The sequence below is a fragment of the Gopherus flavomarginatus genome, chromosome 4 (genome assembly GCF_025201925.1).
Source record: "Gopherus flavomarginatus isolate rGopFla2 chromosome 4, rGopFla2.mat.asm, whole genome shotgun sequence".
Lineage (NCBI taxonomy): Eukaryota > Metazoa > Chordata > Testudines > Testudinidae > Gopherus > Gopherus flavomarginatus.
The window spans coordinates 57,823,655-57,850,703 of NC_066620.1; the positions used below are offsets into that span (position 1 = coordinate 57,823,655).

At 39.6% G+C, this 27,049-nt stretch overlaps 2 protein-coding genes across 5 annotated transcripts in view; one reads left to right on the forward strand and one right to left on the reverse strand.

The window, feature by feature from the left end:
* XDH (xanthine dehydrogenase) overlaps window positions 1–27,049 on the forward strand; it is an 855,537-nt gene that overhangs the window by 449,658 nt on the left and 378,830 nt on the right. The window lies entirely within an intron of this gene.
* CDC42BPA (CDC42 binding protein kinase alpha) overlaps window positions 1–27,049 on the reverse strand; it is a 362,571-nt gene that overhangs the window by 115,250 nt on the left and 220,272 nt on the right. For all 4 annotated transcript variants that reach the window (XM_050948407.1, XM_050948405.1, XM_050948404.1 and 1 more), the window contains exons 9-12: window positions 21,626–21,705; window positions 19,009–19,175; window positions 13,188–13,310; window positions 2,670–2,803 (exon numbers count right to left, since the gene is read on the reverse strand). In XM_050948407.1, the coding sequence (XP_050804364.1) occupies window positions 2,670–2,803; window positions 13,188–13,310; window positions 19,009–19,175; window positions 21,626–21,705 (504 nt within the window). The remainder of the gene's footprint in view (window positions 1–2,669; window positions 2,804–13,187; window positions 13,311–19,008; window positions 19,176–21,625; window positions 21,706–27,049) is intronic.

The window sequence follows — 27,049 nt, forward strand, 5'->3', positions numbered from 1 at the left end:
TGGAAGACACACCTAGACCCCTCCTGACAAGGGTGACAAGATTGATATCTCCATTAGCATACAGAATGAAGAATAGAGGCAACTCCCCTAGCCTCATCTGCATGAAAGATGGGACAGGGAGACATCTCAATTTGCATACAAAATGGAGAACAGAGAACCGTACTGAACTCTGGGACCAGAAAAAGCAGGGAAGCACTGCATCATGGGAATCTCTGCCCCAGATGCTAATGAACCTATGCCTACACATACCCAGCTCAGCAGTTATCAGACCAATTCTAGTAATGAATCTTTGATTGATATCCAAAATACTGAAGCAGCCTAGTTGCATTGTGAGCTCCCTGGAAGAAAACACTACCCATAGCCAAGAGTGATCAGCTCCTATTGTCTAGCCTAAAGAAAACGCTTGAGTCATCAGTTTACCCATAAACAAAATCTCGTGTTCTCCCTTGAACCACTGTATTTTCGCTACAAAAATCCCTATTCACCCTCCAGTCAGTGTTCTGATGCTTAGATCCAAACTATGCATCAGTTCCACTGGGACTCCATCTTCTCCAGACTGATTGTGCTGGGGGCTCTGCCTGTTTCCAGCACTCAGGACCCTGAGCTACCACCATCACCTCGGAACCGCGACCAGTTCAAGCCTCATGGAGTGGGTGAGATCCCCCCTCTTTCTCTCTCTCTGGTGTCTTTTCTACCTTAGGTATTAACCTTTAATAATGCATGTTATGTTGGTTTAGCCCTCCTTGTATAGTTATCACTATTATTCAATAAATAAATTTTATGGTTAATTGGTTGCTTCTCTCTCTCTTGCTGAACTTTACTCTTTTGTGTTTTTAGCTTCCCCCATTCACTCTACAGCAACGCTTCTTTTACCTAAGCTAAAGATCCCTGCAGTGCCCAGAATACTGTGGGGTTTGCTTATCAAGTAGGTTACTGCCAGTACAATTGTGATGCAAGAATGGGGATAGGGAAGTGCTGAATCTGGGATGCATAATAGTAACAGCTTGAAAGTGCTGCTTGACCCAGTCCATGGAGCCCAGGGGCATATAAGGAGAGGCAGCTTGAAAGTGCTGCTTCATCCAGCCCATTGAGTCCAGAGACATATAAGAGTTAAACTTGACAGTGCTGATTGACCCGGTACACTCAGACTTGCTCTGTTAATGTGTGTGTGGGTGTGGGTGTTCATCTGGTTCTGGGGCTGAAGAAACCCAGCCCTAGGGAACCTAGGTCCTGCAGGATAGCTCCATTGGGAGGGGACTTGCAGAAGGAAAAAGTAGAGCTCCATATGAAAACACACATGACACAAGCAGCACATTGACAGAATTACAGAATCCCCTCTCCCAGAAGAGTAACTTGAATAAATGAGCATACCCCAAAGTAACGGGCAAATCTGGTAACAATATAGGGAAGTCTATCTTCTGTGGATAACTTTCCAGGATAACAACTCAGCTTGACAGAGTTTAGAGTAAACTCTAAGGATAATACACCTCAGCTACTGTGGTAAGACATGCATCCGACAAAGTGAGTATTCACCCAAGAAAGCTCATGCTCCAAAACGTCTGTTAGTCTATAAGGTGCCATAGGACTCTTTGCTGCTTTTATGGTAAGACTGAGTCTCCACAACAGTTTGGCTAGATGTCATGAAACAATCAAAGTGAACCAGTGGAGAAGGAGTGAGGAAAAGAGAGCCTGAGTATACATGCAACAGGGACTAGAGGAAAAAAATAAATGTGCAACTTTGCTGGCTACACAAAGTCAAGAGCATTTTCCAAATTTTCTAGCATGTTAAAGGAACATCAATGCCCAGTATTGTCATGAGGAGAGAGATGGTCTCTCTGGAAGACATGAGGACACACGGAGGGCTCTGTAGGTTAAAACCAACATCTTTAACTTCGCTTGGTAAATTAGCACACAAAGCAGAATCCAGGGCACTAATTGCATGTTTTCATGGTGAGGGACCCCGTTTAACAAGCATGTTTGCATATTCTGCATGACATCCTGTTTCCAAGTTGATTTTAAAGTATAGCCCCATGTAGAATTCACTGTGAAAAGCATGCATTTATGGTAGGAAGATCTGCATACAAGAGAGAGGATTGCAACTGCCCAAGCAAATACAGAAAAATAAAGGAATGAGGAGAAGAAATGGCAATGGTGAAAAATACTGATTTTTTTCCTTCCAAATAATTTCTTAAATCCTCAGATGTGCAGATCTTCCTTCTCCCTCCCCTGGAAGTGTCCAGATACCATAAAGTCAACGTTTTTTGAATAGCTGGAGCAACATTTCCCACTATGCTTATCAGACTTCAGATTAAATCCTTACTCTGTAGTCATTCACCTATGCTTTGCCTACAAGCTGTATAATTATCACCTTAATCTGAGGCCAAGAAAGGCTTTCTGTGCAGCCAACGCAGAGATCATTTCATGGATCTGTTTAATGTCTGGAATCAATCTGCTAGGACCACCCATATGACAGTATACATAATGCTTTAAGTAATCTCTGTGTGTCAAAAAAAGAAGTCAATGCAGAAGATGAGTGATACATTTGTATCACCTTCCAATTAATTTTACTCTGCAAAGAGATATTAAGACAACTCTCATTTTAAGAGAAATATAATAAAAGTAAAACTGGCTTTATTGTCTAGAAAGGTATCTGACAAAGCACTTTGTACCTTATTAAGATCCTCTCTTTCTTGCTTCAGTGCTCTAATTTGTTTCTCAAAAGCCTTAATTTGTCTAGAAGCATCATCTAATTCTCGTCGTGCAGAACTGGCCTCCTCCAGTTGCTGTTCCAGCTGACCGGAATCTAAAAAGAAAAGGTAATGCTAAATATGTTAAGAGGAAATCATGCTTACTATCCATTAGCATAGAGTTTGGATGACCTAAACTGTTTTCATTTGCCTTCCCTTATGCAGGTAGGATGACAAATATAATCTCAAACTAGGGCTGGTGTTTTGGGGTCTTTTTAAAAATCTATGTTTTTTGATTGCCATGTTTTTTTTAATGTGATGGAACAGACACAGTTACATGTTACAGTGTGGCATGCCAAATGACATACATTGTCATTTCATTATGTGATATAATTTGGCAAATAATACCTCATTTCATAATTTAATACAGTATGACGTGTCTTTAGCTATTGTACACTGGGATGCAGCATATTACCTGACACATTTCAAATGACACCGTATCCTAATATGTTTTTTTCTTCCCCCCTCAAGCAAAAAGCAGAAGCAAAAAAATGCTGGGTTACTCAAGAGCTGGCAAGACGCCTTCTGTTGATGATCTTCAAATTATTTTCAGATGGTTTTATTTCTAGAGTTAACAGCATTTGTGTTTATGTGACCTGCTTTGTTTATTATTACTGTAACTACAGGAAGGCACATATTTCTGAAGATGGTTTCTTATAAACTGTTACGCACTTAGAAAACAAAAGTAATTTTCAAAGCATATCCAGATTATGTGAAATATAAGTATACCCAAAAGATACAACTTCAAAAGCAGAATTGCAGAAAATATAGTAGACCACTAAGAAGTTTGTGAGAGAAAGGAAAATGCATCATAAATTAAATCCTGTTCTTTGCTACCTCTTTTCTTAAAAGTGTGTATTTGGATATATACACAACTGTTGGTTAAATCCCGGCTCTATGAAATCAATGTGAGTTTTTCCATTGACATCAGTGGGGTCAGGATATCACCCCATATGCTTGTATTTACATAGTACAAACAGAAACACATACATGCTTTTAATAAAAACCTGAAGACCTTACTTTTACTACATTTTCAGAAATGCGACTGTAACAGCCTGGCTCTTAGAGCAACCAAATACAAATACACATACATACACACAATTTTTAAAAGCTGCAAGTTTTGGAGCACAAGGATTTTATAGGCAGATGAATAACTATTAAATTTTACCCCTATAAACACTCTATACTCTTTTAATTTGTTGACTCTTATTTTAAAACTTTAAAAGAATGTGCTTAAACTACAGATAGAGCTCAATGCCACAGATTATTAACTGCCTGTCTCATGTATTCTACTCTGAAGTCACCAGCAGAAGAAAGTTTATCTGCAGCTATACTGATCCAAGATAAATTTCTCTTTTATGCGTGAACTACTTTGTTCCATAGCTCTATTTTCTTTCTTCTATTGCTATCCTTTATATATCTGGCAATATGAAGGATTCCTCAAAGTTTTCTTCTCTGTGACTTAGAGAACAAAAAAAAACCAAAACACCCAAACAACTTTAACCTCAAAAATTGAAAGCATATGTTTGGTTGTCATTTCCTGGAAGACTGAATAGACAAAAATGTCATGATTTACGAAGGTCTCATTGAGGAGAACCCTGAATCTGATATATTTCTAAATTAATTTTCACTATTAGACTAGTCAAGAAAGCAGGTAAAAGACTTGAACCAAGAACTGGTAGCTACATTTTAATGATAAACAATAACTCTTCATCCGGATGCAGATATCTGTGGATATAAAGCAGATATCCGCAGATATGCAGGGCTCTAATTATAGACTTAATTCATTAGTCATAGGGATGGGCCAAAACCACAAAGCGTAAATCTGAACTCTCTTAAAATTCAGAGGACATAGGGCTTGTGTTTAGAGGTAAGGGCCAACCAGAATGTTGGCTCTAGCTTCTGATCTGAATTCCCCCAAAGTTTGGAAGCGTTCAGATACAAGTATTTTGTTTGGGCCCATCTCTTCTCAATAGCCAAGTTTTATAATCTATGCTGTAAAAAGCATATGAAAACACCTACAGTGCAACATTCCTGTCCCATCACAAACGTTTATTGGATAGGATCAGATTAGTCAGAACATAAGGAGCAGCCCAGATTGTTCTGTACTTTAACAGTTGGACCAAACAAGGCATTCAAGTATACATTGTGGGAAAAAACATGCCTTGGCAGGGAACAATTTAGGTAACTGTATAGCTCTTTTTTCTCTCTTGTTTGTGTAATCATACTCTACTCACAATAAGTTAGACCAGCAGTTCTTAACCAGGGACTGGGGCACCCTGGGGGGCTGAAAACAGGTTTCAGGGGTCCACTGAAATAAACCAGAGATCAGGGTTGGTGTTAGACTTGCTGGGGCCCAGGGCAGAAAGCTGAAGCCCAAGCCCCACCACCAAGTGCTGAAGTTGAAGCCCAAGCAACTTAGCTTTGCAACTGCCCTGCTTGCTACCCCCTAATGCCAGCCCTGACTTCTAATCTACTGGATATGCAGAAAAACAGTTGTTGTGGCACAGGTGAGTCGTGGAATTCTTATAGCATGGATTGGGGGGGAGAGAGAAAGGCTCAGAAAGAAAAAGATTGAGAACCCCTAAGTTAGACAGCTATTTTACCTCTCATTTTGTTAATACCTTTAAGTTTTTGCGTGAGCAGTTCAAAAATGATCAGTTCCAACCAGAGAGAGGAGCACATAATGTATGTACAAGTAAATACACATGGTTACTTAAGTGATGTGCATAATGAAACTGAAAACTATGAATGGATAAGTAGAGTACTGAAAGAAAAATCTCCACATAGTTAACTGCCAATTCCCTCCATTTAAACCTGCCCAGTGAGATTAACCGTGCTGACTGAATGACAGTGGAGGATCACCTTACACTGGGATGAGCCCCCCTGGGCCAGTTGAGCCACCTTCAGGTACAAATAATGCCCAACGTGTAGTGCATCACACCTGAAAATCTGCCCAAATGCCATACAACTGTATGTCTAAAGTACTGGTTTATTTGAATTTATAAGCTATTCATACTATAGCAGACTGTGGGTTATAGATAAGGCTGCGAGTCTTTCACAGAGGTCACGGAAGTCATAGATTCTGTGACTTTCCAGGACCTCCATGATTTCTGCAGCTGCCAGTGCAGCTGACCCCAGTGACTTTTTGTTTATTGCCCGTGACCTGTCCGTGACTTTTACTAAAAATGCCCATGACTAAATCGTAGCCTTAGTTATAGAAACATGGCCCCTCCCCAGGTTCTGGTGGCAAAGTCCAAACAAGCAAACCGACACACAGACAGACAGACAGACAGACAGGAAATAAAGCTCAACCAACATGTCTCCTCCAGGCATTCCTACTGGGGTTTCAGATTTTTCCTGGAGAACTGACAGTTTCAGTCAAACTAATGAAGTCCAATGCAGTGTTCAAATGAAAAGAAAAACAGCATCTCCCCAGATTTTTTTCCTCTGAGACACCATGGGCTTCGGACTCTCCTCAGAGAAGTATGTGTGCTAAAGTCAAACTAACAGTCTCCTTTTCCTAGGATACATTCTGGTAGGTTGAGAGAAAGAGGAGCCTTGCCCCATACATTTTCTAGGGCTAAAGTTTCCAGCCCAAAACAAAGTTAGCACTATGAGTGCAGAAATTCCCCCTAACTTAATTCAAAGCATTGATTACCTAAATACTAGCAAGTGGATTCATGTAACAAAATTCCATGTCTCACTAATTTGGGGAATTTCAATCTTGAGTTGAAGAAGTTTCCAATAATGCCTTTGCAACTTAAAATACAGAGATACTTGGTATTTTCGTATTTTATTAAGTGTTCACAAATCTTTGAGAACTCACAGGTCCAAGATTCTGTTTATTAGCTCTAAAAATGTAGATTGATGAATAAGGTTAATGTTGCAATTAGGGCTGTCACAGGATTTAAAAAATGAATCGTAATTAATCACGCTGTTAAACAAAAATAAAATACCATTTATTTAAACAGTTTTGGATGTTTTCTACATTTTCAAATATATTGATTTCAATTACAACACAGAATACAAAGTGTATACTGCTCACTTCATATTTATTTTTATTACAAATATTTGCACTGTAAAAAATGAAAGTAGTAGTATTTTTCAGTCCACCTTATATAAAAGTACTGTAGTGCAATCTCTATCATGAGAGTTGAACTTACAAATGTAGAATTATATACAAAAAATAACTGCATTCAAAAATAAAATAATGTAAAACTTTAGAGTCTACAAGTGCACTCAGTTCTACTTCTTGTTCAGCCAAACTCTCAGACAAACAAGTTTGTTTACATTTGCAGGAGATAATGCTGCCCACTTCTTGTTTACAATGTCACCTAAAAGTGAGAACAGGCACCGTTATAACTGGTGTAACAAGATATTTACATGCCTGATGTGCTAAAGGTTTATGTGTTCCTTCATGCTTCAACCACCATTCCATGCTGATGATGGATTCTGCTCAACAACAATCCAAAGTAATGTGGACCAATGTATGTTCATTTCCATTATCTGAGTCAGATGCCATCAACAGAGGGTTTATTTTCTTTTTTGGTGGTTCCGGTTCCATAGTTTCCAAACAGAAGCATAGCTCTTTTAAGATTTGTGAAAGCATGCTCCACACCTTGTCCCTTTTAGATTTTGGAAGGCACTTCAGATATTTAAAACTTGGGTGGAGTGCTGTAGCTATCTTTAGAAATCTCATATTGGTGTCTTCTTTGCATTTTGTCAAATCTGCAGTGAAAGTGTTCTTAAAATGAACAACATGTGCTGGGTCATCATCCGAGACTGCTACAACATGAAATATATGGCAGAATGCAGGTAAAACAGAGCAGGAGACATACAATTTTCCCCCAAGGAGTTCACTCACAAATTTAATTAACACATTACTTTTTTAATGAGCGGCATCAGCATGAAAGTATGTCCTCTGGAATGGCAGCATTATCTCCCATAAACATAAAAAAACCTGTTTATCTGAGTGATTCACTGAACAAGAAGTAGGACTGAGTGGACTTGTGGGCTCTACAGTTTTACTTCATTTTGTTTTTGATGCAGTTATGTAACAATAAAAATCTATATTTAAGTTTCATTTTCATGATAAAGATATTGCACTATGGTACTTGTATGAGGTGTATTGAAAAATACTATTTCTTTTATCACTTTTACAGTGCAGATATTTGTAATCACAAATAATAATATAAAGTGAGCAGTGTACACTTTGTATTATGTTATAATTGAAATCAATACATTTGAAAATGTAGAAAAATATCCAAAAATATTTAATATATTTCAATTGGTATTCTATTGTTTAACAGTGTGATTTAAAACTGCGATTGTGATTTTTTAAAATCGCGATTAATTTTTTTGCGTTAATTGCGTGAGTTAACTACAATTAATCAATAGCTCTAGTTGCAATTCTGCTGTTTACCAGGCAGCAGAAAAACTGACAATATTAAAATTCCAGCAGCTGCTTTGCTGCTACCACTCTGCAGCTGCGACTAATGCAGCCACCCAATACCTGTCTGCAGTGTAGTTGAAGCCATGTCAGGCTCAGGATATTAGAGCGACAAGGTGGGTAAGGTAGTATCTTTTATTGGAGCTCTGTGTAGCTCGAATGCTTATTTCTCTCAGTCTCAGAAGTCATTACAATAAAAGACAGTATCTGCCCACCTTGCCACCCACTGCTTCATGTATATCTTTATGATAGGTTTTAGCTTTGTTAGATAGGAAGTATTGTGAGGTGATGGTAACTAAGTAACTTAATTTCACAGATCAATAGAGGAGTAGATTTCACATTTAAATCTATTAAATCAATGATTCAATTTATGCTACAGATCTGGTAAATAAAAAGGATGCCATCATCTAGTTTTTATACTAGAGAAACTGTTGCCAATGAATTATTTATATCCCTGACTAAGAAGCATGCCAAAGAAATATATTACCCTACTGAGTTAGGGCCATCACATTCACGCTTGTGGAAAAACCCACAGACGAGCTAGTTACTTGGAAAATTCAGCAATAATGTGAAGGTTTAATGTCATAGATGTGGAGAACCAGGGGCTGTCCTCTGCAGGCTACTAAAGGAGCACAGAGTTCTGTCAGGAACCCTGCAGAGGCCTAAAAACTCTCATATCTGAGGAGGGGAGTGATGGTAAGGGGAGCACAGAACGAATGCCAGTGGACCACCTCAGACTAGTCAACAGCTCTAAGTCTCTCCTGTCCTTTATATAAATATATTCACTGGAGTAGGGAAGGGTCTCTCCCCTCTCAGGTAAAAGCCCTCAGCACCAAGTTAATCCCAGAATAGCCTAGAGCCTCTCTCAATCTCTCCTGTTGAAGTTGTTCTACGTTGTATAACTATATAATTATTCACTGGGCCAATGAGCGAGAGTATAAGAATGACTCTACAGCTTGGTTATTAGGACACTCACCTGGGAAGTAGAAGATGTGGAATCAAATCTCTCCTCTTAATCTGGCAGCTACATCTCCTGCCTTCCAAGTGAGTGCATAAGGGTATGTCTACATTGCAAAAAATCCCCACAGCATAGAGTCTCAGGGTATGGCTACACTTGCAGCTGTACAGCGCTGGGAGTTAAAGCTGTCTTCGTACAGCTGAGTAGGGAAAGCGCTGCAGTCTGTCCACACTGACAGCTACCAGCGCACCGTCGTGGCCACATTTGCAGCATCTGCAGCGGCATTGGGAGTGGTGCATTATGGGCAGCTATCCCAGCGATCAAGTGGCTGCAACATGCTTTTCAAAAGGGGGGAGTGGGGTGGAGTGTGAGAGCAAGCGTGGGGGGAGAGAGTGGATTTTTGGAGCCGACACTGTGTCAGCTCCCTGCCTTGCAAGTTCCAACCCTCTCCCCCACCCCTCTCTCACTCACTGAAAGCAAATAGCCTTCTTTGTTTTTTTCCCCACAGACCAGATAAGCAGCCGCTCCGAAACGGACCCCCATCTCCCCGCCAGCCACGCTGTTTCTCGCCTCAAGCCCCTTCCTTCCCCCTCTCTTCAAGCAAACACTAGCTGTGGGCATTCCAAAGGAAGCTCCCTGCCTCTGCTCCTTCACAGCAAACAGGAGCTGTGTTTGTTTTTTTGATAAGCAGGTCCAGGAGCCCAGAGTTCACAACAAAACAAAGAGAGGCATCACAACAAAACAAAGAGAGTAATCTTTACTTAAAAGCTTTATGAGAAGGTTCCAGAGGTCAGTTACAGCATAGTAAGATTATTCCCTGTTTATACTGGCACCCCAGCACTGCAACAGCAGTGCTGTTCTCTTTATTCCTCTCATCAAGGTGGAGTACAAGCAGTGCTGTAGCCAGGGAGATACAGTGCGGTATGTTCCTTGCCAGTGTGGACGGGGAGTGAGTTACAGTGCTGTAAAGCCACCACCAGCGCCATAACTCTCAAGTGTAGCCAAGGCCTGAGTTTGGGTCACCTGATTTAGGCTCATAATACAGGGCTAAAAATGGCGGTGTACACATTCCTGCTCAGGCTGGAGCTGGGCTTTAAAACTTAGTGAAGGTGGTGGGTTTCAGCACCCAGCCTTCAGCCTGAGCAGGAATGTCTACATTTTTAGCCCTGTGGCAGAAACTCCACGAGCCTGAGTCAATTGACCCAGGCTCTGAGATTCGCTGCCATGGCTTTTTTAGGGGGGGGGGGAGAGCAGTTTACACGTACCCTTGATCACAAGCTAAAGCATCGTTCTTACTCCCTTTGGCTCAATGAATATTTATGTCCTGTATTTACATAAAGTGGAACAGCTTCAACAGTAGAGACTGAGAGAGGCTAATCCCAGAACATTTTATATTCTGGTGGTTAGGATACACATTGGGGGTGGAGTAGGGGGAGATGGAGAGCTGAGTTTAAGTTCCTGTTCTTAAGGGGGTTCAAAACTGAGTCTCTCACTTCCCTGGCAAGTGCCCCAATCACTGGGCTAAAGGTTATAAGAGGAAACACTCACTCACCCACTCACCCACCCAAAAGCTGACCAGACTTTTTCAGTTCACTTCCAAAAATGTTCAGAATTTTTCAGCAAACTTCTTATTTGTTCTGATTTTTCGGTTTGCTGGATGAACTGAAAAAAAATCAATGATTCACCCCCTGCTCTAGTCAACATTAATGTATGCATTAAAATATAATGTTACCCCACTACAATGTCAAGAAGAATTCTTTCCTGATCATGATCTCCAAAACTTGCATGGCCCGAACTATACAAAGTTCTCACACAAAGGAGTCTGTAGAGGAAAGGGAGAGGATGACATTGAGGAGCTGAGAGATGCAATGTCCAGCTCTGACAAGCTGCTGTGCTAAAAACAGAGCGTAGCCACGGTAGCACAAGTGGCAGGAGGGCCTAGCTGGCCCGTGCATGTACCTAGTCTCTCTGACTTGGTGAGGCTAGCCCCTTTTGCCACTTGCGCTGCCACACCTACACTCTATTCTTAGTGCACCAGCTTGATGAGAGCTAGTGTGGGTATGTCTCCTTGAGCGGGAATCACACCCCCAGCTTGAAGTCTAGACACTCATAGGTACAACCCTCCTCCGTCCGACAGCTTTTGGGACATTTGAGAGATATTCTGCTCATTCCACCCTCTCAACGGCTAGTTTTACGAGTGGCTGTTTGGTCCATAATATTTGTGCATTGGGTACATGTTAGCAGTTGTTTTTACCTGCATTTCTAATAAAGCCCAAACCAACATAGTTCCTTTTTCTTTGGACACCAGCCTAACAGGTATCTGCAACAATGCACAGAACTCTGTGTTTCTTAACTTACTTTTTTAAAGTTAAATGAAGCTAAAAAGAATTAAATGATGATATAGCTTACTGACTTTCTGAAGGAGCTGCAGATGTGATAGAAAAATTAGGAGCCAGTGGATAATCCCTACATACTATCCCACTTAACAGATTAGACAAAATTTCGGCCAAACAACTTGACATCATGTCTCAAACTAGGAAACTTCAGAATGTAGAAACTTCATTCAAAACCATCTCCTTACCACCAAGACAGGAGGATGCTCAGAGACATGTAGTGAGGAATAAAGTTGTCTAGATCTCTATTGCCTGTTTCAAAGCAATCATCTTTCATGTGCAAATTTTTTATGCTTTGCATATCAGACATAGACAGATCATTAGAATGTCTCATTGTCACTGCCAATGACTCACCAAGTGAAATGGTAAGTGATTCCATTTATCAGACACATGATCTCAATCTCAAAACCCTGTATTTACAGATGGATCTGAATTCAAGAGTTCAGCTCAGGCGCATTTCTTGGAACAAGGGGTGTTTTCCATACAACAGAGCACTATTCATAAATTTATTCTTAATCCCTAAAACCTGGATATGTGTCTTACACAAGTAACATGAAATTTTAACCTTCCCCCTCCCCCGCAACAAGGTTCAGTTGTCATAGTTACTTGATTCATTCATCTCTACTTGTTTTGGCCAGAAAAAGCTAAACTCGCAGAAAAAAATATCTACACATTAGGATATTTCAGATAAAACAAAAATCTTATCTTTTAATTTCATTCCACTACTGCAGCCAAACTGCTGGATGCACTTTAAAATGGTAAAGAAAACTATGAGACTGCATACTGGCTGACACACTGTTGATTTTAAACATGCTTTAAAGCAAGTAGAATTATAATCAGAATTATGATGACAGCCCATTATGCTTGAAATATCAGGTAACAAATTTAACTCACTTAAGAATTTACCACACGCTCCAATGGCACCAGATTACTCTGCAAGAAGGATGAAGTGATATAAATAATGCTTACTTCCAGTTTTTAAAATCTGCTAAGGCTGGCAGGCCACAATGTATTCACACTTCTTGGGTTTACAAACATAAGCAAGAACATGAAAGTAATATTGACCAGTTTCACTTTATTGCTTGAATATAGTAATGCAGCAAGGGATGGGACAGCAAGAAGTGCTAATGTGTGCACACATATGCCTTTGACTTTGCAGAAAAACCTGAGTGCTAAATTGCTGCTGTACGTTCACAACAATTAAGGCAACTGAAAGTCTTAATCTGTTCCTGAGAATACTGTTAGAAAAACTTATAGCAATGCAAATTGAGGTTTCACGGCTACTCTTTTAGGGCCTGATTCATAATTGTGTAAATTAGGAATAACTCAATTTAAGTTAGAGGAGTTTCAGTGGGCATAATAAGTAAAGGAGAATAAGGCCCTCAATGATAAATGTATACACAATGGCAGACATATAAATGTAATAGAATGAGAAGAAAAACATTTTTCTCAGTAGTTACTGCTGAATGGTTAATTTAAGATGGGACATCAAAAAGTAGATGCTCTCTCATGAAATCAGCATTACTCTGAAAAGGAGTGTTTTTCTCAATAACAAAGTCATTTTTTTCCTTGTTCATGATAACTTTATAAGTGCATCTGTTCCATTGAAAGATTGTATGTAAATACTTGAGACTTACCGGTTACCTGTTTTCTTAACTTTTCAATTTCTTCTTTTAAGCTTTTAATTTCTAGATCTTTGCTTGCTGTTACTGGACCATCCACAGTTGAATACTGTAAAGCCTGGACTGTCTGGGTGGATTCTAAAAACAAAGAAGAGTACCATGAGATAAGCCTTCCACACTCCCCCAATATACTCTTTAAGATGTCAGAAGAAAGTGACACTATTGATAACATCGCTCTACAGCCAAAATGCTTCTGAAATAAATGTAGTCCAACTTTACTAATTCTGGGTCACTGAGAACGAAAATGATGCTTAAATTTGTTGATTGGCTCTAGTTTTCAAGATATGCTATTGGGTCAGTATATATGACCCTTGACTTGGGAATGGCGGAGGATAAGTGAGTTATAAAGGGAAGGGATCTCAATTTAAACCAGAAATGACTAAAATACATCTTTGACTGGATCTATGAATAAATCTATGACTGGGTCTGGACAGTACTTGTTTTTTAGGCAAAACAATGAATGATGCAATCTGAAGCTGGTATTGTGTCATACATGATATGAATTGCATCATGTTATTCCTAGAAGTCATGGATGATGCAATCATAACAAAGCTTACATCACTCTGCTGAACAAATTGCCCTACATCAGCTCTAGAAATCATACAGTGTTGTGCTCTCTTATTTGTCGGTGTTTGATTTTGCAAAGGGACACACTTCTGTTTAGCCAAAGTGAGCAGAGATGCCTCGTACTTGTGTGAACAGTGCAGATAACTTCTGCTATGTTTGTGGTGAAGTGACTTTTGCATCACAAAAGCGCAGTATAACCACCATGGTTAAGAAAGCCTATCACCTTTATTTGGGCTGCAAAATTGGAGATCATGTCAAGAGGTGGGCCCCACACATATGCTGCAACACTTGTGCAACAAATCTTGGCCAGTGGTTGAACAGGAAAAGGAAATCTATGCCTTTTGCAGTGCCAATGATTTGGAGAGACCCAACAGATCATATCAGCAATTGTTACTTCTGCATGGTGCCTCCAGTTGGGAAAGGTGTGTCAAAGAAGAAAAAGTGAACTGTGCATTATCCAAACATTCCATCAGCTATATGCCCAGTACCCCATAGAGAAGGACTGCCGGTTCCTGATGCACCAGAATCATTCTCACTTGAGTCAGACGAGGAAGAGGAAGAGGATGAAACTTCTGGTCCTGAACCATCAGTGTCACAGGACCCATATTTTCTCCCATCCTTCTCCTCTGAACCACAGCTCATAACACAAGGTGAACTGAATGACCTTGTCAGGGATTTGGAACTACCCAAGAGTAAGGCAGAGCTGTTGGGCTCCAGACTACAGCAGTGGAATCTTATGGCAGGCTATCAGGGCAAATGGAGCCCATCAATGCTTGCAGATTATTGCTGGACAGTGACAAGAGATGCTCCATTTAATGAATACAAGAGACAAGCCAAGAAGCGCCGAGTAGACACTGAATAGGACTAAACTATGTACAGAGTAGTTTTTTGCCTTTTGTTTCATAATAAATTTTATTTATATAACCCTTTTGCTGATTTTTAAAGTGTTAAATAAACAGGACAGGTGAAATATTATCATGTAAAGCAACCATAAACACATGAAAAGACCTAGGTTTACAATGTATGATTAAAACTCTATCTACACAATACACATAGACCTAAAATGTAAAATCTTAGAAACAGTAGCCAATCAGTTGTTTTAATTGTCATTTGAATTCAGCACATCAAAATACATAATAAATATCACATTTTATCTCTGAAGCAGACGACTTCTCAAAAATTGTAGACCAGTGTAAGTGGAGAAGTGCACAAAATTGTGTCTATACCAATGGTAGGAGACTGGAAAAAAACAGGAGGAATTGAAAATTCATACTGACGTGAAGAAATTTGATATACTTGGCCTTACTGATTTCAGCTGCTTTATTTGGAATGTTAAAAGCATTGATTATAACCTGTTCAGGAAAGATAGCACATGTGGAGGAGTGACACTGTACACTAAGGGCACAATTACAAGTAATTGGTAACTCAGAAGCACATGCTTTTTAATGCACATGGATCAAGGTGTTAACCAGCAGACCATCAAATCAAACTAGAGATCAGGATGAGTTACTCCGTAAACACCTGTCTGTAATGTGGGGGGATGGGGGTGGGGAGGAAATTGTGTTGTTACAAGACACTTCAATTTGGTAAACGCATGCTGGAGATCTAATGCATCCAGTAGTAAAACATCATTAGAGTGTATAAAAATTATAGATATACACCTGGTGCTTCAAAAGGGATAATTCCCCAAAGCTCAAGAAAATTATGAGTGAAACTGATTGAGAGGAAAAGTTTAGACAAAAAATGCAAATGAAAATTGGGAGATTTTTTAAGCAGAGTTTATTAGATGGCTAAAAAGCCATGATCCCACAATCAAACATCTTCAACTAAAAGCCCATCCTGGTTGGGGGGTGAGGGAAGACAGAAATTATAAATAAAAAAAAAGTATCTACTAAATTGAAAAAGGGGGAATAGGTAACTATTGATATAAATTAGAAGTTATGATGTTCAGAAAATTGACAAGGAAAGCTAACAACATCAGGGAAAAAATCCATAGATAGCAGGGCTAAGGACAAGAAGTTTTAAAAAAGTGTACTAGGAACAAAAGAGATGGTAAAATGTTAATTATGAAGAAAAGGCAGAAGGGTTCAATTAATATTTTTGTTCTGTATTGGAAAGGAACAGGATGGTGTGGTTGTATCACATGGGGATGATGAAGTACTATCCAGTCCATTAGTAACGGAAGTTACACAATATCTAATAGGGTGTAACAGAGTGAACTGTCACATGGGGGAGGGAAGGAAAACAAAACCAAAATACCCAAGCAGCTGACTCCAATTAGTAGTCCTCTCAAAGACAGCTGAGAGTGGAAGGGTGTGGGCCTATATAAGTTAGAACCAGCTCATTCTAAGGAGAAGAAAGAAGGATGAGACAGTGCTCTGGAATACTGGAGTTGTATCTAGGAGTGTCTAGGGAAAAGAATCAGGGGCAGAAACACCTGCTGAGCAAAAGCTACCGGGTTTGAGGAGAGTTTGGCACAGGCTGGGGCCTGCCTCCACAGAAAACTATGGACATACCATGCCGGTAAAAAAACTGTGGAGAAATGGAACCAAGTATCTTGGATGCAGGTGATGATGATGATAATTTATATCTATCACTGCATACTATCTAGCTCTTTTTTGGGGGTGAGAAGCATCCTGTGTTTTGTGGTGGTCAGGTCATCCTGGCTCAGAAAACCTGGATAAACTTGCATTCAAGAATCCTAAAAGAGTTGTCTGAGGAGATCTCTGGCTCTCTGATGTTAATATGAATAACACTTAGACTATCATGAATATCCCAGTAGACTAGAAGAGTGCTAATGTTGTGCCACTATTCAAAAAGGGTGAGCGGGATGACTTGGGAAACTAGAGGCCCATTAACCTGACAAATCTGGGCCAAAATAATGGAAAAGCTGATCTGGAAATCAACTGATAAAGAATTAAAGGGTAGGAATATAATGAATGCCAGTCAAAATGGTTTTATGGAAAATAGGTCTTGTCAAACAAACCTGATTACATTATTTGATGACATTACAAGTTTGGCTGATAAAGGCAACTGTATAGGTGTAATATATTAAGACTTCAGTAAGGCATTTGACTTAATATCACACAACATTCTGATTAACAAATTAGTGCTATACAATATCAATAAAGCACACTCAATGAATTAAGAACTGGCTAGCTAACAGATCTCAAAAAGCAGTTAATGGGGAAATCACTGAATGGTGTTGTTTCTAATTGGACTTCACAGGGATTAGTACTAAGCTTGCTACTATTCACATTTTTCATCACTGATCCGGAAGTAACTATAAAATCATCGCTGATAAAACTTGCCAAACCTGGATGAGTTTGGGCTCATTCAAGCAAAATGTGTTTTAATACAGTCAAATGCAACGTGATACACCTAGGAATAAAGAATGCGGATCATATCTAGGAAACTATATCCTGGAAAGCAGTGATGCCAAAAAGGATTTAAAAGTCATAGTGGACAAGCAACTGAACTTGAACTCTCAGGGTGATGGTGTGGCAAAAGGGGCTAATAAAGTGATTTGATGTATAAAAAGGTTATTTTATCTCTGTGTATGGCACTGATGAGATCAATATTGGTGTTCAAATTTTAAAAAAGATATTGAAAAAACTGGAGAAAGTGCAGAAAAGAGCCACAAAAATTAGTGCTGGAGAAAATGCCTTACAGTATGGGTTTTCAAACTGTGGTCAGGACCCCATTTTAATGGGTCGCCAAGGCTAGTGTTAGACTTTCTGGGGCCCAAGGCCGAAGCCCAAGCCCCACTTCCTGGGGCTAAAGCTGAAGCCACAGTCCCACCACCCAGGGCTAAGGTTACATGCCCCTCTTCCCCCCACCCAGGGTAGAAGCCCTTGGGCTTCAGTTTGGGGGCCCCCACTCCCCACCCGGGGCAGCAGAGCTCAGGCACAGGGCTTGGGAAGGCTCGGACTTTGGTCTCCACTCCTGGGGTCATTTAGTAATTTTTGTTGTCAGAAGGGGGTCGCAGTGCAATGAAGTTTGGAGAACTGCTGCTTTACAGTGAAAGACTTAAAAAGATCAATCATTTTAGTTTATCAGAAAGGAGATTAAGAGGTGACTTGAGTACAGTATATAAATATATTTATGGGGAGAAAATACAAGGTACTAAAGGGCTTTTTAATATAGCAAAGAAAGGCATCACAAGAACCAATGGCTGGAAACTGAAGTCAGACAAATTCAATTAAGCACAAATTTCAACAGAGTGTGTGATTAACCACTGGAACAAACTACTCAGGGAAGTGGTAGATTCTCCATCTCTTGATGTCTTCAAATCAAGACTGGATGCCTTTCTGGAAAATATGCGTGAGCCAAACACAAGTTATGCTTTAGTCAAAGACAAGTTATTAGATTCAATAAAGGGGTAACTGGATGAAAATCAATGGCCTGTCAGACTAGATGATCTAATGGTCCCTTCTGGCTATAAACTCCATGGATCTATGAAAAGAGTATCTGCTGAGGTATATTAAACAAACACATTGGTTAAACTTTAAAACACTGGTGCCTAAATTGTGGTTACAATAATGTGTGTGCACTCACAAAAGCAGGAAAAGAGAACACAATAAAGAAACAAGGGATGCTTCAGAAAATCGAAACAATCCATACATTTGAATGCCTCTAAAGAAGAAAGAACAACATACTGTACCTTACACTTAAAGATGAGCCTTGTTTTGTGGGGTTGTACACTAATTTCTGTATTATAGCTTTCCCTGCCTCTCTGTAAACAGACTAGGGCTCAACGCTGTAAAGACTACACGTGTGAATATCCCCACTGGCATCAATGGAATTACTTGCATACATAAAGTTAAGAACATGCAAATGTTTTTGTAGGATGGGGACTTTAAATCATACAATTTCTACTTACTTCTACTTCAGCAGGCACCAAATACACAAATCTAGATTCTTCCCCCACCCCAGATAATAAGTATGTAGTGTTCACAGCTGGAGTTATAACCAACCCATGGCTTCAGCGAATTCAACAGATTGTAAGTGGCATATATGGGATGCTTTAGGACTTTAAAAAAAAACTAAGTGTAATCTGTCAATAGAAGTAATGAAGCAGATTAATTTCCAAAGGGAAGCATTCCTGGAAACACATTTTAATTTTTTTTCCATAATATTGAAAGTACTTCACAAAACCTACAGCCTAATCCAACTGAAAGTGACAAAACGGTCTTTCTAATTGCTTTACCTTGCAGTTTTCTACTGAGTTCAAGTTTTTCCTGCTCCAGGCGCCTTATTCTCCTCTCATAAGCTTCTGTTGCTAAGCTATCCTCCAAAGTCCTTTGAACACTGGCATCAAGGTCCATAGCGGGTGGTCCAGCTGTAACTCTCAGACAACTGCGGTCTGAAAGCACACTGGAAAAAAAAAAAAAGATTTTAAATGTTAGGTAATTTTAGAAAAAAAATAAATAAAATTCAAGCAGTTGACCAGACCAGTAAATGATTGTTTTAAATTTTTCCATCACAGTAAAATAATAAAACTTTTTAATGACTGTAGCAACTTAATTAGGGAAACCAACATTAGTTATCTTGTGAATGCATTTTTTAATGCCACAAGTAAAAAATAATTCTGATTAATGATAAGCAAAAAGGATAGTCTGGAATCAGCCAATTAACTAAAAGTCACCTTCCGAATGGTCAACAAGATCAAGATCTAAAATTATATTAATATATCAGCTCATATTAATTACTAATTTGTTTGCCAAGTACTCTGAAGATCCACAATATCAATTTTAAGTATCATTATTAGATGGAAATTAATGTAATTTGGTTGGTCTTCTCTGTAATTAATTTCTCCCAGATTTCTAATTTAATTTCCCCCTTTGTAATGTTTGTTTTTGAAAAAATGACACTTAAGAAATTTCACAATTTAAAATTGAGACATATCCAGATCCTTCTCATAAAGACATGTATGTAACTACATAATGAAAGGGCTAGGAACCTGATTTTGCAAGCACTTATGCACATGCTTAATTTTATTTAGGTGAGTAGTTTATCTGAAGTCAATGGAACGTCTCATGTGAGTAACATTAACCACAGATGTTTGCCAGAATCAGGCCCTTGGCTTTTTGGTACATTAGTATTTATTGTACCTCTAGGTAAATACTGACCAAAGTTAAACTTAAAACTTGCATCAGTTGTCACACTCATCTCAACAGTAGCTAATGTTCGTTCACTTTTCACTGGTACTGTCTAAGACTCTACTCTCTTCTTGTTCAATTTCCTCCAAAAGGCTCGCTTCTTCTAAGAAAACTATAAACTCTAGTCAACATAGTTAAACAACTTCTCAATGCCATTAATATTTAAGGGCCATGAAAGGACAGGAAAGAAAATAATTTAAAAAACAGTTAAAGCTGATACCTTCTCTGAGTCTCCCAGTGCATCTTATCTTACCTCTGTGTCTCTTTTAGGGTGAAAATCACATGTTGGCCAGAAGCTAGAATAAGATCTTAAAACAGGCCTTATGCTGGCTCTCTGCATAGGAGTAAATTGCACCCGTAAGGTATCGTCTACACTGCATGCTTCTTTCAGCAGCATGTAGAATACATACGTACTCAGCCCTCCTAGCACAGGTATAAACAGCAGTGTAGCCAGTGAGGCATAGCTTAGGCAAGCAGAGTAAAGACATGTCTGAAGGATGTGAATATGTATGCAAGTACATACCCTATGCCAGTGGTTAATTTGTAATAAAAGAGGTGCTGGGGCTCAAGCAGTATTTTTACTTTCATAACTGGTGGACCAAGCCCAGAGGTGCCAGGGCTATGAACCGCCAAGCCTAGAGGTGCCGGGGGTCAGCCCTGACAAGCCCTGGCACAAAATCAAGCATTGCCCTATGTGCTCTATATTCACACAAGCTGTCTCTCCCTCTCTCCAGTGCTATTTTTAACAATGTAGCATTCTGCTATCTCCCTGCTGCTAGAGTCTTCCCCCACCACAGGAAGACTCCTCCCAGCAGAGAAAGGCTCTGGGCAGCTCTATACTGAAGAGCCTCTTCCTGCTGCAGGGAAAGGCTCTGCCAGCTCCCTGCTGCTGGAGCTCATCCTTAATGCAAGGAAAGACTCTGGCAATGGGGAAAGGCTAAGCCTTTGCCTGTGCGTCCCCCCTGCCAGAGTCTTTCCTTGCCACAGTGAAAGGCTCCAGCAGCAGTGAGCTGTTGAAGCCTTTCCCCAGCACTTCCCCTCTGCCAGAGCCTTTCACTGTCTGCATAGCTACACACTGCAGTGTCGACACAGCCTGCTTTTCACTACAGCATGTAGCTACTGGTACACTACATGTCACCACCACTGGTGTGTAGTGAAGACATAGCCTGAGGCTATGTCTGCACTACAGTGGCATTGCTGCAGTTCACTGCTTGTAGTGTAGACGTTTGCTACAGTGACGGAAGAGGTTTTTACATTGCTGCTCCTAAATCCACCTCCTCGAGGGGTGGTAGCTAGATCGATAGAAGAATTCTCCCATTGACCTAGCAACATCTATACAGGGACACAGGCTGGCTTAACTACATCTTAGGGACATGGATATTTCATACCTCTGAGCAATATAGCTAATTCAAGCTTAAGTTTCAGGTGTAGACCAGACTGTAAGAGAATTGGCTCCTTGGGACAGGGTCTGATTTTAGATGTGTCCTATTCAACTACTGAGCATACAATAATCTGCTTAATAAAAGCATTTTCCTCAAGAGCCAAGTGCAGTTGTTTCTTCACTCTATTTTATAGGTTTATATAAACTTGTGGCACACAACAGATCAGAAGCTTAGCACATTCATGTATCCACCATACTTTGACAACTGAAGAACTCTGACTTACCAGCTACTTGTATATGTAAAACCCACAAATGGCAGATGATGACCAGAAAATGCAGTGTGTGTTGGTGGAGGCATTGTCTCCTAGGAGATAAAAGAACATCTGGTTAAGCTGAATTCTACCAATTTTGAAAAACATTACTGCATGGTAATGAATCATCAAATGTTAGTGCTGCTGTTTCACTAACCAGATCCACAATGATCTTTATTTGAAGATTAAATATGAAACAGCAAAATCTAAATCTGGCTCTGAATTCAAAAAGATACAAATAGTTCACAGGAAGAGGACTTTTTATTCAGATGTGGTATCATTAAAGGTTATTATGGAAATTAAAAGCTGGTTCATTATTTTCTTTCTCCCTAAGGATTCTTGAAGATGCTGTCAGAGCTATCCTTTCCTTTACTTTCCCTACCTCTTGAGTCAACTTGTTCTCCCTCTCTGAAGTCTGTCAATCCAACTCCTGAGATAGCCTAGTGATTCCCCTAGAGGGAATGTCAATCAGAGTGGTTGCTGGAAAGAATGATATGATAGGATGCTCAAAACTCTATCAATGGACTGAGCATGCTTCCTTCACAGTGCTTCTAGCTTCTGCCAGCCCAGGAACAACATACCAAGCTCAAGCCTTTAACTCAGATCCTCCGTGTGCTAACACTAAGGGTTAGTCTACGCTAGACCGTACAGATGTAGCTGAGCTGCTGTAGTGCTGCTTTGCAAACACTCTATGCTGACAGAAGAGAGCTCTCCCATCAGCATAATTACTCCACCTCACTGAGAGGCAGTAGTTATGTTGGCAGGGAAGTATCTCCCGCCAACATAGTGCTGTCCACACCAGTGCTTAGGTTGGTGTAAGTTATGTTGCTCAGGGGGGTGGCTTTTCCACACCCCTGAGGGACTTAAGTTATACTGAAGTAAGCATTAGTGTGTACAAACCCTAAGATATCACTAGGCCACACAGTTGCAATCACTATGGGGCTGGAGAGGGGTATGTACTCCAAATACTGTAATATCCTCTTCAATAAGGGTGCAAGATTCATGCCTTTATACTCTTGTTTATCTCCCAGCTTTTCTTATGTAGTTGCATCCTATTACATCACCTTAATCACCAGAAAAAACTAATTTTGAAGAAGACTATCACCTTGAAAGCTCTAAAAGGGCCTGTCACTTTAAGAAAGGGTTACATTTTAGGAAAAGATGAACAAATGTAAAGTGGAAAGCAACTCTCTACGTGTTTTTTTTTTATAGTTTTGCATGTTAAATCAAGCAGGAAAAGACTGAGAATAACATGTCATTCAGAAGAACCAAAGCCATGTTTTAATGACAGTTTTGGATAGCATTCCAGAAGAATCTTAACTTCTTGACACTCGGAGTCAAGAATTACTAGCCTAAGTACTGTAAGAATTTTTAAGAGATACAGCTTAGTATGCAACAGTCCACAGCCTTTTAGTGATTATGGATGAGTCCTTATGGTCACTTATCACCAGAAATGAATTGTGTTAAAATTTAAAATGTGCGAAAAATGAATGTCAAAATCTATATAGTACTTCCTTAATTAGCACAATGGGCATTGTAAAATCTAAAGGATGGCTGGATAGAAACAGACAGTGAGAAAAAATTCCTTGATTTCTGCATTCTTTTCTATCCTCATATTTAGAAGATTTAAGTTTGGAAAGCTCTTTATCTAAATAAAAATTTAGAAAAACAACAAATAATCCATATTTTTGGGGAGTCAAATAACCTCTGATTGCATCCCATGTTAATTTCAAATTCTAGTACCTGACATCTAATTAGAACACTCACTGGTGTGTACAAGAATTTCCATGACTATACATGCACGTTTGCTTTACAATCACTATTGCAGATAATCTTAATATACTCTCAGTCCCCTTCTGGGGTTCACAGATTGTACCTGGCGTGGAAGAATCCCCTTCCAAAACTTCATATCAGTTGAAGTAACAGTGAATAAATCATTCCCACTGATATAATATGAAAATTCACCAATCAGGGAGTAGTAGGAGTTAGAACAAAAGAAAGCAAGTTCAAAATTTCCTATAGAAGTGAAACACTTTTTTGGTCATGGGCAGAAATTTAACGATGGAAAACACACTTCAACATGCAAAAATCAAATGGTTGAAGACATTGCCCATAATTTGTCAGCTCCCAACTCCCTGCAATCCCAGCCCATTTCTCCTTACTCTCACTTGGAAACCTTTATACTCAGATAACAGAAAGAGTGAAAATGACATTAGATCATTCTAGAAGACACTCTTCCAAATTAAACTGGGAGTCAAAATTTGAAGAAGCAATATTTAAACAGAAGACAAATCTTTTACTACGCAAGCAAAGACAGATTTGGTAAATAGCTGAGGGAGCATATCAGAAGTTTGTAAAATTGGAATTCAGATTAATAATATCAAAATTTGAATTACTCCATTTCCCAGCACATAACCCCTCATAATAATGACCATACCTACTGAGTGTGATATTTTATTTTTCACTCTGAAGCGACGTATTTTACAAAAAACAGCATCATAATACCTCCTGAGTGGAGTATAAACTTAGTATAAACAAGCCTCAAACATTCTGGTTTGCAAAGTACCAACATAATGCACACTAGAATTTAAAGGAACATGTAAGTAGTTTAGGACTGAAATTAAGTTTTTGCCTTAAAATTAAAAGGTGGTTACAAATGCAGACATTCACAGATTTGATAAGAAATTATTTTATTTTAATTCAGCAAATACAGTTTTAGGCCTGATCTTGCAAACACTTATGCACATGCTTAATTTTAAGCATATGAATAGTTCACTTGATTTCAATGAGACTAATCAAACATGCATAGTCTACTGAGGACTAGAGTGACCACGCCTGATGGCGTCACACAAGTCATCATACAGTGAAGTTCCCAGATCTGGCTCAAGCCTTTAAATCCATGATTATCTGGGATTGTCTGGCAGGCAGTACCTTGCAAGGTCAGAGCAAGCACCCCTTTGTGTACTGATGGAGAGATTCAGAGCACAGTGTGGATTTTTTATGTATCCTGATGATACAGGCAAAGAGCAGGTAACACAACTTTCAAATGTAATGAATGACTGAAGAAAGGTCAAATCTTTACAAGACTGACATTTCACACAAAGTCAAACCACGTTATGCTGAGGATTTGGCTCCTGACAGCGCATATGGAATGTTTCTAGACACTCAAAGTCTGCCTGGAAGAGGGCCCAGGTTTCTAACCAATACAGAAGTACAGGTAGCATATCGCTTCGATAGATCCTAAACTTTGTCTCAGCACAAAGACATTTGTGTCTGTAAGCAAGACGAGGACTTCATGCAGGAGGAGGCAAGACTTATTCATTGAAGAACGTCTAATTTGCTACAACCATTTGAACTCTACTTGCAGCCTAGGTAGATGAACTAGTCAATGCTCTTCATAGTCCTTGATCCCACTTTACCGGAGATTCTTGTGGCCCAGCTCCGAGGTTCTGGTCTTCTGCCATGAGATGTTCAACTCTATCACACAAGTGGCATCTTGGAGACCTTGGAGGGTGACTTCTTCACAAGCAGGAAAGCATTATCGACATAGTCTTGATTGGTGAATACTTCTTGACCAACCTTGATTCAGAGGTGCGGCTCAGCACATTCTAATAGGCAGGCGACAACTCAACAGAATAGCACTGGGACAAGAATGCACCTCTGCCACACACCAGTGGTTGCTTAAAAGTGCCTCGGAACCAGTGGACATTGGTTTGCATCAGCTGTTCCTAAGTGTGGACATCAGGCAAAATACCAGCAGAATGGAAAGATGGCATCATAGCGTCCTTGTACAAGGACAAAGGATCTCACGCTGAGTGTGGCAACTACAGGCTGACATCGTTATCGACAGTCCCTCAAAAGGTCTTTGCTCACATTTTGCTTGGTAGTATGCAGCCTCTCCTCAAGAGACATTGTCATCCTCAGCAACCAGGTTTTGCTGTTAGGCAGTTGACAATAGATGCTGTCCTTAACCTTCTGCTTCTGGCTGAGGTACACCTAGAATTTAACTGCCTGCTTCGCGTGGTCCGTATCATCATCAATGTGGCTTTACACTTGGTCCACAGGTCAGCGCTTTGGCTCACATTGAACGGAATGGAGTTCCAGATGTTCTGCTGAATGTGATGCACAATCATCACTGTAGTATTGGTGCAAGAGAGCATGTTGGGTCAGAGCTTTTGCCAAGTTTTTACCCCACGAGAATACCGACATACTTAAAGTTAAGCACATTTGCAGAACCAGGGCTATAAAGTTTTGGAGGCTTTTTTGGTGGGGGTTGGAGGAAAAAGACGGAGGTGAGAGATGGACTTTGGAAGGAAGATATATTTGAATGTTCTCAGGTGATTCGGGGAACCCAAATACACTATGAATATACGACTGCGAAGTATCGGAAAGGGTAACTGACTGGTCTTACCTCAATGTATACAATTGCTGCAAACTAGCTAAAAGTACATTGGATTTTAAAAAAATCTTTCAGATCTAGTAATTTAAGGTTGTACTATTTATTAACAATGTCTTCATTAAAAATTGTGCATATTATTGCTGCAATCTTGAAAGGGTCCCTTTTAAAAATAATGTCAATGTAGTATAAAAGTAGAATTGAGTGGAAAATGTTAAGCTTTGACCCCAGGTTCTACAATGGGATACGCTAGCACAGACCCCTGCAATGTTCCACTGAGGTCGTTGGGACTCCACAAGAGTGCAAGGATCCATACTACTAGACCACACTGCAGGACTGGGGCCTTTGTTTCTACCTTCACAATAAAACAAAGGCAATTTCAAAGCAGAAAGGGGTGGTGGAAGTGATTACAAACAGTCTAATGAAAAGATGACATAAAGGAGATAGGATAGTTATCTTCAGTTATGTAGCTGCAACATGATAGATGCAATTTTAAACCCCTGTAGGGTTTCTGAAGGAGTACATTGATGTTTTGTGGATTGCTGCAAAAGGATCAAGATATAAATTTTCTGCAATTTGTAAGTTCAATACACTTATGCTGACAGTACCATAAATGTAATCTAAACGTATCACAGTACATACAAAACAACTATATTAAACAAATGTTGTATGAAGGTTGTAATGTCAAGCACTCAAAAGCTAGAAAATGTCAGAATTAAGGTAGCCGTGCAACCTAAACTTTGCTTCCTTGTGCATATGCATGTGTATACAGTCTCTGATTACATTATCATATATTACTTTTCCATAGGATCCCTGCTTCATTCAAATTTACAAGATGGACAGTTATCAGTAAATATGGCAGCTAGTCAGTATTTCCTTTTATCCCCAGGATTGAATGTGTGGCCCCTTACCTCATTTACTGCACAACATCCAAACCCTGCACTGTATAAAAAAATTATTAATGTCCTCATAGACTTTACTATGGCACGATTATAGTACCT